At 53.5% G+C, this 13,727-nt stretch overlaps 1 protein-coding gene and 1 long non-coding RNA gene across 4 annotated transcripts in view; one reads left to right on the top strand and one right to left on the bottom strand.

The window, feature by feature from the left end:
- The window catches only part of KREMEN1 (kringle containing transmembrane protein 1), a 64,469-nt gene extending 55,866 nt beyond the window's left edge, over positions 1–8,603 (top strand). For both annotated transcript variants that reach the window (XM_030860732.2, XM_060310370.1), the window contains 4 exons: positions 882–1,214; positions 2,064–2,222; positions 3,301–3,385; positions 5,007–8,603. In XM_030860732.2, coding sequence (XP_030716592.1) covers positions 882–1,214; positions 2,064–2,222; positions 3,301–3,385; positions 5,007–5,175 — 746 coding nt within the window. In that variant the 3' untranslated portion in view covers positions 5,176–8,603. The remainder of the gene's footprint in view (positions 1–881; positions 1,215–2,063; positions 2,223–3,300; positions 3,386–5,006) is intronic.
- LOC132598336 (uncharacterized) lies at positions 8,164–11,068 on the bottom strand. 2 transcript variants are annotated; one of them, XR_009566377.1, is made up of 4 exons: positions 10,958–11,068; positions 10,665–10,766; positions 10,058–10,148; positions 8,164–8,897 (listed from the first exon to the last, which is right to left on the bottom strand). It is a non-coding gene; the product is annotated as an uncharacterized lncRNA (long non-coding RNA). The 2 variants fall into 2 exon arrangements; XR_009566376.1 differs by having other exon boundaries at positions 10,665–11,053.
- Positions 11,069–13,727: the final 2,659 nt, after the last annotated feature.

The following is a 13,727-nucleotide window of genomic DNA, read 5'->3' as shown; positions in this document are numbered from 1 at the left end:
GTTGTCTTGAGACCTCAGCTTTCTAATGCATTGAAGAAAAGTTCTGAGCTTTTTCTCATTGTTAGGATGAAAGCAGCTTTCTACATCCTAAAGGGAAGCAGAACTCCCCCAAAGCCTGCTTTTTAAATCCCAGCCCTACCCTCCCTCTTGAGGACTTTCATTTCCAGGATCTTATTTGCACTTCAGCACATAAGATACAGTGAAGTGTATCTGCCACTCAGAACCTGCCACTCAGAACTGGGAGTCCAGAGACATCAAATGTGCTGCTGCAGAGTGATCAGTGAGCTTCCCCTCTGCAGAAAGTCATTTCTTGTGCCACAGTTTCCCACTTGAAAAACAAGTGTGGCCCCTCAAATGAACCTCGCACCCCTAAGGTACTTGGGATGCCCTTGGCTTTTTACGACCTTACCTCATCCGTGCCCCCTGCAGAGAGGTCCTGTGTTTTCATGTGCTTTGTCTCATCTGTCCTCACACATTTATGTGATACGAGAGCAGGTAGGTGGTGGTCTCTCCACTCTCAAAGCTGTGAGAAGCTAGAGGTCTGGATGTGAAGTATGGCCCCTGGGATCAATGGCCCAGCTGGTTCCGAACCCAGACTCTCTGACTCCAGCCTGGCCCCTGCCGGGGCCGCACTGCTGTGCTGTGTGCTAACTTTAAGGTCTCCTGGGGGAAAAAAAAAAAGCCTCCAGTCATTTGTTCAGGGTTTAAGCGATTCATTCTGTGATTCAATCCTGAAACATGAGACAGTCTGGTTTTGCAGACAAAAAACAACATCCCAAACTGGATCCCATCAGCTAGGAAGTTTTGTTTGTAACAGGTTGAAAAGTGAGCCCTGTGGCCGAGCCCCAGCCTGAGGGCTGGTATCCTTTTGTCTCCTGCAGCTCTGGTCGGTGCCTGTGGTGGGAATTACTCGGCCATGACTTCCGTGGTCTATTCCCCCGACTTTCCCGACGCATACGCCACAGGGAGGGTCTGCTACTGGACCATCCGGGTCCCGGGAGCCTCCCACATCTACTTCAACTTTGCCTTGTTTGACATCCGGGATTCCGCAGACATGGTGGAGCTGCTGGACGGCTACACCCACCGCGTCCTGGTCCGTTTCAACGGGAGGAACCGCCCACCTTTGTCCTTTAACATCTCTCTGGACTTTGTCATCTTGTATTTCTTCTCTGATCGCGTCAATCAGGCCCAGGGATTTGCTGTCTTGTACCAAGGTAAGACCCCGGCCTCCTTGGGCTCCCCTTGAACCTCATTGTGATGTGTAGACCTCGGGTGCTTCTTGCCAGAAGGACTGTACGTCAGGATCTGCCCACTCAACTTGCAGGTTTTCCCGCCTCCTATTTTATAACTGGTACCCACTTCATGATACAGAAACGAGGTGCCACCTGTGAGTTCTGCTGTCTTAGTCGTTCTCATGACAGTTTTCATGGGAGAGTTAAAAGACTAACTAAAAGAAAGAGCTGAGATTGGCAGAATCAGAAGGTTCCAGAGAGGTCATTTGCTCCATCCTCCTGCCTCTGAACATCCTAGCCAATCCCCAAAGCCTGGTTTACCATCTTCAGACCCTCCTAACATGGGGCTGCACTCCTGCCCCTGTAATGTGAACACACGTGTGCTAGGCACAACTCCTTGCCCGCACATGAGAACACAGCAGGTGTCCATGACCTAGTCTCTGTCCTGGACGTCAAGGGCCTCAAGAAGAGTTCGGTCAGTGTGCGGCTACAGGAAGGAGGAGGAGGCCTCCTCACGGGTGGGACGGGCTGAAAGAACAGGTAGAGTTGGGGTAGACAGATAGGAAGGAAGAGGGCCTTTGGGGCAGAGGGACCATAGCTGCAGAGGCACAAGGGCAGGAAAACCCTAAAGCACGTTCCGGGATCCACGCAGAGACACGTCAAATGGCTCCTTCGGAGCCAGAGCCTGGCAGGTTCTGCTTTGGGGCCAGCGGGGCCAAGAATTGCCCCCAGCACTGAACTATAGAAAACTGCCTTCTCTTCATGACCAGTGCCTCCTCCTCTTCATTGTCTCCACCAGCTTTCCCCCAGCTAATTCTTTTGATCTTCCAGCCGTCAAGGAAGACCCGCCACAGGAGAGGCCCACTGCCAACCAGACGCTGGCTGAGGTGTTCACGGAGCAGGCCAACCTCAGTGTCAGCGCTGCCCGGTCCTCCAAAGTCCTCTACGTCATCACCACCAGCCCCAGCCACCCACCCCAGACCATGCCAGGTAGCAGTTCCCAGACACCATCAAAGGGGTGGGAGCCACAGAGCTTGGGGGTAGTGCACTTGGCGGTTACAGAAACAGAGCTCTCTCAGGTGTTTCTCTTTCCGAGGTAGGCTGGGGGTCCTGGCTCCATGACTCTGTTTGTCCTGGCCTTGGAGGGACATTTTCTCTTTAGCTTGATTCCGTAGTCCTTACCTCCAACATCCAACACGGCTGCCTTTAGTACGTGGTGATTAATCAGCTAACCCAGTGTTTCCTGCGGCCCCAAGTTGTAGCTCTCTGAGTGCATCAGCAGTTGCCAGAGCTGTGTTTATTCAGTCATTCGGAAGATGTGTAAGTGCTTTAATGGTGTCAGGCTCTGTCTTAGGCACTGGATTGTACAGCGAACCACACAAAATCCCTGCCCATCTGTGGCTGACACATGGAAGGAGAAAGACAAAAAGCAAAAGAAGAGTCAGATAGTCACCAGAGCTGTGAAGGCAGGTCCTGCAGGAGACGGGTGGAGAGAGGGTGGTGATCTTATGGTTCAAGCTGGCTAACTTGGTCGGGTACGGACTGTGACTCTCTCTTTTCTGCCAAGGAAGTTGGAGCTGCAGATACCATTCGCAATTCCCTGGACTAGAGGTTTTCCCCTGCAAGACTCACAGTAGGAAGTCAGGGAGGAGAGCCCCTTCCTGTGTATCCTATTGTTTGTGTATCTGTAGGATTTCACAAGTCACACATCCCATTCCTCAGATGAGGAAATGAGGCCCAGAGAGTTTATGTAATTCGTCTGTGGTCGCACAGTGATTCCAGTGGTAGAGACAGAATGTGCACCACTCCTTTCAACTCCAAGTTGAGTGTGCTTTGGACCACACTGCCTGCCTCTCTCCAGGAGGGAGTCTAGAGCAAGTCGAGGTGCTCAGAAGGTCTGGTACTCCGGGCCAGCCCAGCTCGAGCTGCGTTGCATGGCTACCCCCCACCTGCAGGGAGCTCCTCAGCCAGGCCTGCTTCTCTGAGCCACCAGGCCTCACTCAGACCTCCTTCTGAAAAGTGAGCTCACACAACACAGTCCGATCACCCCTGTCTTTTGCACTTGCAGGATGGACAGTGTATGGCCTGGCAACGCTCCTTATCCTCACAGTCACAGCCGTCATAGCAAAGATGCTTCTGCACATCACTTTCAAGTGAGTATGAGAGCCATCCGACTCCAGGAGGGGAAGGCTCAGGGCTCCTTTTCTACTACGCTTCAGTTGTCTGAGAACACTTGTAATATCGGAACATGATTCCAAAGCGCTCAGTGCTGGGCAGCGTGAGGCCATAGACATTCCTCATTCTCTGTAGAGTGAAATGTACAACTGGACAAATCTCACTAGGTTTGAGGGATTGTGTGTGTGCTCCTGGGTCTAAAGGATACGATTTCAAGGAGGATTGAAATAGTCTGGGCATAAAACAGGACAATTTCCATCTTTTGGCTTGTGCTGGCCCCCTGAAGAGATGTTTACATAAGAGCAAAGATTCCTAGGACAATACCAGGCATATTTCCTGATGCCTTCTAGAAACTGTGAGACATTCTTAGGAAGAGAATTCCAACATTTTATTAACTATTGCTTAATAATTATTTTAAAACAATTATTTAAGAAGCTTTTAAAAACTTCATCCTTCAGTTCCAACCAATTTGGAAAAAAATATTTCCTCCCCTTACTTCCGCTGTTCAGGTTTAACCGTTCTGCCTTCCAGGAAAGGGGTGATGGTTCATGCACTGATGTTTGTGTGCCTGCAGAGGGGGGTGCTAATTTTCTTAGCCCTCTGCTCTGTCTTTCCTGTGGTTCTCAGTCCAGGCTCTCTCCATTTCTTTTCTTTTCCTCAGTAAAACTTTTTTCTCAGTTTTACTGAGATATAATTAACATAAGGGCTCTCTCCATTTCAAGGCCTTCCTGAGCATTGGTGTCCTGTAAAAGCTACCTTTTCCCTGACCTTCTGGCTTGCTCTCTGCCACAGACTTCTTTGTACATTAAATGCCGTCTCCTCCATTGCCCTGTAAAGGCTGCCCTTGGCCTCTTTGGCACCACCCATAGGCCTTTCCACCCTGCACTTTACATTTTTCAGTGGAAACAATGTCCTTGTTATTGTCTACTGGGCATCTATATCTGTGTTTCTCTTTCTTTTTTTTTTTTAAGTCCCAGTTCACACATTCTGGGGAAGCCTCTCAGGCACAGTCCCGTCTGCGTGTCCCCCCACAGCAGGGAGAGCGCAGGACACTCTCTCTAGGGTCCAGCACTTCACCGCACACTGAGGCACCAAAGCCCATGTCTGACTTTCATCTGACACCGAGCCCCTCTGCAGCTTCCCTGTCAAGCAGTGCCGGGGGCTGGCATGGGGGCAGGGCAGGCGTGGGCAGAAAGGCAGGTCCCAGTCCAAGAAGAGCAGGCTTGCCTTCATCCTGTTTAGCTAGGTGGGCTTCCGAATAAGTGTCATTTGAAAAGAGTTCTTCTGCTTAAAAAGAAAGAAGTATTTTGAAAACTCATAATCTCTCAGGCCAGCCCTTTCCAGATTTGAATAATCCTTCCAGCTAGAAGGTTCTTCATTACACTGAGCTGGAACCTGCCCCACTGCACTGCCATCCCACAGGGCGCAGGTCATCCAGATGGCAGTCCCTCGGGTCTCTAAAGGCAGCTATAAGGTTTCCTGAGGCCTCACGTCACTGAATGTCCCATTTTATAGGTGCAGGTATCTCATGAGATGGTAGGTTCTTTCGGACGCTTTGTTCTATTCTACTTGAAAAATTAAGTTATTTTTGTTCGACAGATCCCATCGTGTTCCTGCCTTAGGGGACCTTAGGGACTGTCGTCAACCAGGGACGTCGGGGGAAATCTGGAGCATTTTTTATAAGCCTTCTACTTCGATTTCCATCTTTAAGAAGAAGCTCAAGGGTCAGAGTCAACAAGATGACCGTAATCCTCTTGTGAGTGACTAAAACCTCCCCGCTCTGTGCCCAGGACGTGAGATCCCTCTGAGCTCGAGGCCCCTGGGGACCACTTCTCCCGTGGTTTCCTTTGACTGACTCTTCCTGCCTCTCCCTTGGCCTCTTCTGGGGCACCGGCCACAGGGGCAGCATAGCCTGGATTCGACCTGCTTCATCACTGCACTTAGGAGAGAGACTCATGGTCCTACGGTCCGTGCCTCCTGCATCTCTCTCTCTCTGATCTAGGAACAGGGTGTCGGGACAGTGGGGCTGAGATGACAGAGATGGTTGTGTCCAGCACTGGGCTCAGGTACGTTCTAGACGACTGTCAGGTAGTGGGTAGGTAGTGCTTCTTCTCAGTTTTGTCCACACAGATTGCTTTCTCCTGGTCTTTATGGTTTGGAACAGGCTAGGCAGAGAGAGTTCTGAGGCTGTCCTGGGGGTTGGCCCCCCAAAGCATGACAGAAACCCACGCTCTGTGCTGACTCTGGGGCTTTGCTCCGTGGGCTCCAGGAGAGAATGGGCCGCCTCCAGCCTGGAAGGGCCTGTCATGTAAAAACCTGACACCTTCACCCATGGGCTTCTTTCTATGGCTTCTTCTGCAGCTTGGTGACCAGCAGACAAGTTTGAGGGGTGGTCATAGGAAACATCCATTCATTTATTCATGCAGTAGACTTTACCGAAAGCTTTTCTAGGTGCTCAGTAGCTCCTTGTTGGGCTGGATTTGGTGACCTCTCCCCCAAGCTGCTCGTCCTGTGAAGCCTGAGCCAGGCCCCGTCTCGGGATTCCTAAGCTGACTCTCAGTTCAGAACAGGGAGTGTAAACATGGTTGAGCATCCAGGAAGCAACGTGTGACACAGGGTGCCAGCAGTCCCTCCTTTAAGTGTCCCTTATTTTAAAAGAGGATGAAAAATTTCCCATGGCCTGTGCTCTCTGCGGCCTCCATGCCTCTTCTTATGGGGACAGGGTGGGCTTCGGAATGGCTCAGTGGGGAAGGAGAGGCCTCTTGTCCCTACTCCCACACCCTCTGCCCCCCAGAAGGGGAGGGGAGCCGCAGAGAGTGGCATGCGGAGTGGGGAGGGAGGGTGTGGGAACGGGAGCCCCACTGAGGAAAGGCCTCCGAAGATTGAGAGCTGCACCTGCAGCGGCCGTGGGCGGTGGGAGTCCGTGCCATCCCGTCCAGAAGCCCTGCCGTCCGTCCAAGAGCAGCCTTGTCTACAGCAGCCGGGAGGAGCACCTGGGACCCCAAAGGCCGGGCCTGGCCTCTGTCGGAGTGTGGCTCTCCCGCAGGCACTCGAGCCTTGGGCCTCGTTGTGCCAAGTGTTTGGGGCACTTTGCCCCCCCTCGCCGAACCCCTGAGCTACTGCCTGCTGTGGCCTTCCCTAGGGGTCTGCCACACCGGCAGGCGTCTGCGCCCAGCTCCCAGAAAGACAGAGGGCCGCGTGGGGCCAGCTGGGAGGCGACACCAGCAACCAGGAGAGATGCTGGGAGCTGGCAGCGTGGGCCAGGGGCGTTTGGAGGGGGAAACGCCACGTGTCCACGGGAGAGCGGGGGCGCTGCCCCAGGCACCGGGTGAGGCTTTGATCTGGAAAGGGCGGTTACCCCGAGCAGCTGTCAGCAGGGTCTGGAGACAGGCCTGCCGAGTGCAAGGACCACTGGAATATACTGACGTATGCAGTCTCCCCTCCAAGCTATTCCTGGCCTTTATGGAATCTCCTCTCAAACACAAGTGTCAGGTGTGTGCAGTCACAGAGGGCCCTGTGCTGTGAATAGGTCCGCGCAGCACAGAGGGAATGTGGAGTCCCACCCGGGAGGGGTCCACCCGGCCAGGGGCAGTCGCTCGCAGCCGTGGGCTCCCTCTGATCACTGGCCTTGGGGCATCCTATGGGCCCGCCTGCCCTCTTCACATTTCGTGACTTCAGGTCACGGTGTGTCTGAGCACCTGGAGCAGCCCTTTTTCAGAGATCCCAGAAGGGCTGTGACCCCAGTGTTGTCCTTCTTGCCACCCCAGGCACAGCCCAGCACCCTGGGACCCACTTACCATCCCGGGAGCAGCCCCAGGAATCCCAAACCGGCCTCAGGACAGCATGGGGGGAGAGGGCCATAAATTGTCCCAGGCCAACCTCTGTAAGCATGATCCCCCAGAGGGCCCCCCGTGGCTAAGTAAACACTAGAGGCATAAATTGTCCCAGAAGAGGGGAACCTGTGAGGCCAGAAGAGGGGAGATGTACACCCAGGAGCACCGAAGGAGGAAGCACTTGATCTGCTAAGAAACCACTTTAGAGGCAAGAAAGTGGGGGTTGGAGGGGACTGGAAAGGGGTGACCCTGAGAAAAGGGTGAGGCGCCCCCTTTCTGGGCATGAGCGAGGTAACCAGGTTGCTGTAACTTCTGAAGTGTGGGCTCTGGCTCAAGACTCCAGCCGGCCAGAAACCCGCAGCGCAAAGATCAAAGCACTCGCAAGCACAGCTGTCCTGGCCCTTAGGCCGAACCCATGGGTGGGCACGGCCCCACCCGCATGGCCCATCATCAGCCCCAGGCAGGAGTGGCCTGACCTGCTCAGTGTCCGGCCGGGTCATCCTGACACCAGCAGGGCATGCAGCCTGTCACCAAGCCCCCATGCTTCCTGGCACTTCATCTTCCCTAGCACTTACAGGGGGACGGCCTCCGAGGTCCCATCCCCTTGTCTGATGAGCACCCCAGGCCTCCTGCAGAGCCTGGTGGCCCCCACTCTGTAGCCCGGTCAACTGCTGCCCTCTTGGGTTTCCAATCTTCTCCTTGCTGTTTGATGTCTGCTTTTGTTACCACCTTGGGAATGTTTAACCTTTTGATTGTTTTCCTCTGGTGTCTGTTTACCCTCCTCACTGTTCTACCTCCTGGCCAGGGCTCTCAGCTTAGCTACCCTGGCCCAGGGTGTTTTTCAGACCTTCCAGCCCAGCTGCCTCCTCTCAGGCTGGCTGGCCCAGGGGGATGGGGCCTCACCCTCTGTTTGCAGACCCCAGGGGGCCCATCTCCCAGGTTCCCATCTTGCCAAGTTGAACATATTTAACGAGGCAGCAGTGGGGTGTGGAGGAAAGTCTGAGGTCAATCTACTGCTTCAGAAAGGACGTGTCCTCAGGAGCACACGGTTGAGGGGCTGCCGCCGAGGGGTCCACACAGCGCCAGGACCTGCCCACATCCAGACTCACCTTCCCGCAGGGATCCTGACTTTGGATGACATGGCTTTATTTGTAAATATGCTCTTAATACACAACTTTGAGAATAAAATAGAAACATCATGTATTTTAAAATATAAGATGAAGTGTGACGCACTGTATACAATTTAATATATATTTTTAGGATTGTTATTTAAGAAAATGGAATGTAATGGTACTTTTACAAAAGAGAGAAAAATGTTATTTTTACCGTCTGGAGAAAATAAATATTCTCATTGTTGTAGAAACCGTGATGGGCCCTAGGTTGTCGTGTTTACGGGAGGCTCCCAAGCCCGAGGCCAGGAAGGTGTCGCGCTGGGAGGACCTCAGGCTCTCACTGGGTCAGCGTCTTCCAGTCGCTCAGCTCTCATCGCGTCTCTGACCCACAGCCGATCTCCGGCCGGTAAGGTCTGAAGAGTTGGGATTCCAAACTCACATGGTGCACGGTGGACATAGGGTGGCCACGGGCAAGGGCACAGGGCTCTGCACTCAGAAAACCTGGGTCTGAAGTGGCTTCAGGTCGGTCGGCCCAGCTTCCCCTCCTGTAAGATGCACAGCATCTACGTCTCAGAAGGTCAAGAAGGCTAGCATGCTGCATGATTATCATCCACATGGGTTTCCCTGCCTTTCAGAGCAGCCAGCTCTTCCTCTCCCCTTTCCCCCCACCCCTTCCTTTTTATAACACGGAAGAAGCTCGGATGTGACCTGCCCTCTCCCGTGAGGAGCTGTGCACCCCAGTGGCCCTTGCATTGGGTCCTGTGGTCCCTGTTTTGACGATGAGGAAGCTGAGGCTCAGATAGGAGTGCGGGGCAGTAAACTAAGAGTACGGCTGAGTCAGCCTGCAGGATTCAGCTCCCACCATTGGTTCACTGTGAGCCCGGGGGTGTAAAACAGGGAGCCTTTGAAGGGTTTCAGTGGAGGAGCGACGCCAGATTCCCAGTGAGAAGGATTTCCTACGTGCATTTGGAAAACAGGTCGGAGTGGGGTAAGACCAAGGGCGAGGAGGCCAGTTGGGAGATGCCGAGGCCCCCACACCAGCGCCGTGGAGGGAGGGGAGGGCCTGAGAGAGAGTTGGCCACCTCCGCAGGCCAGGGGCCTGGCTCATCCCCCAACCCCACCACCACGTGACCTCGGGCGCATGCCCCCTCCCCAGGTGCCTGTTTTCTCACCTGTCAGGTGAGGGCAATTACAGTACTTATTTACCTCATCGAGTTGTGATGAGTTATTACCTGTGGTATGTTTTCAGTAAGTGGTGGCTGTTCCTTGTTATTTTAGAAAGGAGCTGGGGGGTGAAGAACAAGGGAGTGTCTAAGGTGATGCCCAAGTATCCTGACTTGGGTGCTGGGGAGAGAGAGAGGCCAGTCTTTTCGATAAAGGACGTAAAAGGCACCGGAAGAGAGAGAAGACACGCTGAGTTCTGTTTGGGCTGAGTGAGATCCCGTGGGACATGGAGGCAGAGCTGTCAGGCCGGGACAGGCAGCCTGAGACCCAGGGAGGGTCAGACCTAGGTTCCACAGCCCATGGAAATGGGGACACAGATGACATCTCCAGGGTGTGTCTGGGGCCACCCAGGAGGCTGCTGAGGACAGTGTCACGGACACACTCAGGCAGATGAGGGGGAGCCTGGGCAGGAGTGGGGTGGGGGGAGCTGGCTCGTGGAGAAGGAGAGGGGGCAGCCCCGGAAGCCAAGCTTCGGACCTACCTGGTTCAGTCACACAGCCACTGCTGGTTCTGGGAGCCCCGGGTCCAAATTCTCAGGAGGCAGTTTGCTGGGGGAGGTCTCCCTGCTCCAGCTGGTTATGGCAATGAGAAAAGGGGGCACGTTACCACCGCCTCAGATGCAGACGCGTTCCTCAGAGCAGTGCCTGGACCACTTGCTTCAGAATCCCTGGTGTGCTTGTTCGAAATGCAGGTTCCTGGGCCCCACCCCAGACCTGCCAGAATCCCTGGGAAGCTTCTGAGTGTTGCCGACGCTCACTGAACTGTGACAGCCCTCTTGTTTGAGACGTTTGGTCAGTAGTCACCTTTTCCTCTAAAACGAATCATCCACTCATAGGCAGTGGCCTTAAGTTCCACTGGCTGCTTCCTCCACTATCCACAGTGTATTGGTTACTCAACTTTGAAGGCCGTATCACTCCAGAGATTCATTGCGGAACAGAGAGGGGCAGGGGAGGAGAACTGCGCAGCACAGCAGTCATTCCAGACACTTCTCCAGAAAGCGCTGCCTTGACGTGGGGTTTGTGCCCCCCTCCCGCTGTCCCCTCCCTTCCTGACCTCGGCCTGCGCCCAGGGCGCCAGTCAGCCCTAACCTGCTGTGGCCGTTGCCACATGATGGCACCTCACAGGCCAGCTTCACTTGAGTGTTTATCTTCTCTGAGCTCTCCTCTGTTTCCCATATGCGCTTTCCTTCCCTGAAGGAAAATATTTTTAATGTCTGGTGGAAGACAAATGGGACAGCCTAGCTGGTGAACTTCTTAGAGATGGATCCGCCTGCAACAGAAAAATAAATACACGCAGCCAGGATGCACACCACTGTCCTGCCCAAAGCAGCGCCAGGAGGAGCCCCCAAAACCCATCTGAGTGGACTCTGGAGATCGCTGACCTTGACCTCATCTCCTTGTTCCAAACCCGCAAGATGGGACACTAAAACCCGCCCATCCGGGAGCCAGCACCAGGGCAGCATCAGCACCATCCTCTGTCAGGCAACCAAGGCCCTTCTTCCCATGGAGACGAAAGGGCTGGACAAGGGTGACCTTGTCTCCAAGCTTGGGGGTCATGTGATCATCCCCTCTCCCCACTGGGCTGTGCGTGCCTGAAGCTGCAGACGGTCTCTGGGATGCAGAGAACTGGGAAGCTTTTGTTCCTCTGGCAGGGTCGGGTCCCCATGGGGGATTGATTGTTTTTGCTTGGCTGAAAGGGACACTTTGGGGATAGAATATTTCAGCCTCAAGAAGCAGCAACATTTGCTTGTAGCTGGAAGTCTCCCGTCCTGGTCTCCAGCTGTTGTCTGGAGCCACCAGATCCCTGCTGAATGGGACTACACCCGGCAACTGGACGCAGACAGCACCGGGCTGGGCTGGCCGTGGACCAGCCTGTGTCTGAGAAGCCCCTCTCCAGGACAGCCCGGTAGCAGGGATGCCCTCAGCCCTCTCAGTGGTGTTTACCAGGCTCTGGAATGAACCTGCCCACTGTGGATGACTGGGCTGGGGAACCAGGCTCCACAGGGAAGCATTTTAGGGGGAAAACAGATCCAAGCTTGAGGTCCAGAGTAACTCCTTGGGAAAAAAGATGGCAGGATCTGAAACAGCCAAAGTTCTTGCAACAGAGAAGCTTCAGTTCTCTTATTTAGCTCTCAGGAACGTTTACCATTGTCCCTGTTCAAGTGAAGCCACTGAACTTCTAAAAACTTAATTGAGGACCTGCTGTTTTGCACACTGATCGTGAGAATATGTGTAATGAACTCGCCTTAGTCACTGGTACCAAAGGTAAAATCGGATCAAGAGCACTCAGTGGGAATTCAAACCTCATATTAGCCAAATGTGGGGCAGCTTTTTATAGGTCCCAGGTGAGCTGAGGAAATCTGAATGTGCAAGGATGCTGCTGCTGCTGATAATAATAATAGCTACCATTTCTGCGGTATGTGTGCCAGACACTGTGCTCAACCCTTAAAGTCGTCCCTGGGTCAACCCAGCCTGGGAACCAAGGCTCAGAGAAGCAGTCCGGCCAGTGGAGGGCAAGGCCAGGACTGAGCCCAAGTCTGCTGGCTCCAAAGCCAAGGCTCCTGGTTCCTGTTGCTCTGCAAGCCCCTCCCACTTGGGCAGGGGGTTGGGGTCTGAGGGGAAACCCTGTGGCCCCCAAATATTTCCCCCAAATATCATCCCTGTTGCTTCCAGACAGCCCAGGGAAAATACAGATCAATTTGCCTGGGGTGAGGAAGGCATCAACTCTACACTTCTTTACCTATTTGGCAACCCAGACTCCTTTGGGAATCAGAGGAATGTCACGAAGCCTGTCCCCAAAAGACCTCACCTGCAAAAGCTACATAGAAATTCTGGAGATTCACAGATGCTCCCCACCCAGCCCCAGAAACCCTTCCATGGACTTCAGGTTCAGAATCTCTCCATTAAGCCAAAACAGGGGTACCTGAAAGTTAAAACTAGACCAAAAGAGTAATAATCATAATAGTAACCATGCATATACACTTTACTGATCACTTATCCAGTGTCAGGTACTCACACCAGGAGTTAGCAAACTTCTTCTGCAAAGGGCTAAATAGTAACTATTTTACCTTTTGTGGGTCCTGTGGTCTCCAGTCTCTGTCACAACCTCTCAACTCTGCCTGCACTGGTTGGGGGCAGCATCCACTCCAACCATAGCCTATTCCCAGGGACTCCCAAGGACCTCCCCCATCACCTCAAGTCCTCAAGCCTTCGGGTGACTGTGAGGGAGTGGGGATCGGCAGTGGGAGGCGGGCACCAAGGCCCACCCCTAAACAGCCACAGACAATATATAAACACATGGCAGCTTGTATGCCAATAGAACTTCATTTATGGACACTGAAACCTGGATTTTGTATAACTTTCACATGTCACCAAAGTATTCTTCCTCTTTTTTGACTCTCCTCCAATAATTAAAACATGTAAATACCATTCTCAGCTCGGGGGCTGTAGGAAAACAGAAGGCAAGCCCACAGGCCAGCCCCTGCACCATGCCAACCGCTTTTCATCCTTTTGAATGCTTACAACAGCTGGATGGGTTAGACCTCGTTATTATCCCCATGTGTCGGATGAGGACACTGAGGCTCAGAGAGGTTAAATAACTCACTCAAGAAGCACAGCAATCGGGACTTGAACCCACCCCCAAGCCTGTTTGCTTTTCTGAGAGACAAGCTGGGTGAGTTTAAATTGTGGAGAAAGGGAAGGAAAAGGTGCTGGTGGGGCAGAAAGGGAGACCCTAACACACAGCAGCGCTTGCCCCCTGGGAGCACAAGGGAGGGCGGGGTGGGGATAGGGGAGGCTCTTTGCTTGAAAGGGCTGCACTGCAGGGGTGGCGACCAGTTTCCTCCTGAGGCCCCAGATCCACGACAGCTGGTGGCTCTCACATTGTTTTGCGTCTCCCAGGTTCTCTTAATTATAACTAATTTGCCACCCTCAGCAATGCCTTGTTCTCCTTTGCTAATACCCATGAGTTGGAACCATGAGCCAGACTCCCAGCCAAATGTTGGGCAAAAATCACTTCCCTTTCCCACGTAGGGAGCCCCAGTCTCTTAGAAACTGGCCTTCTCAGTGCCGCAAGGCGGGCAGGGCGGCCCTTTTGCATGTGGCCTTGCTTGGCTGAGATTTGCCATCAAATCTGTCAGCAAAGGGGCTTAG

The sequence above is a fragment of the Globicephala melas genome, chromosome 13, assembly GCF_963455315.2.
Source record: "Globicephala melas chromosome 13, mGloMel1.2, whole genome shotgun sequence".
Lineage (NCBI taxonomy): Eukaryota > Metazoa > Chordata > Mammalia > Artiodactyla > Delphinidae > Globicephala > Globicephala melas.
Note: the sequence above shows the minus strand (reverse complement) of the source record. Positions and strands in the feature narration are given on the sequence as shown.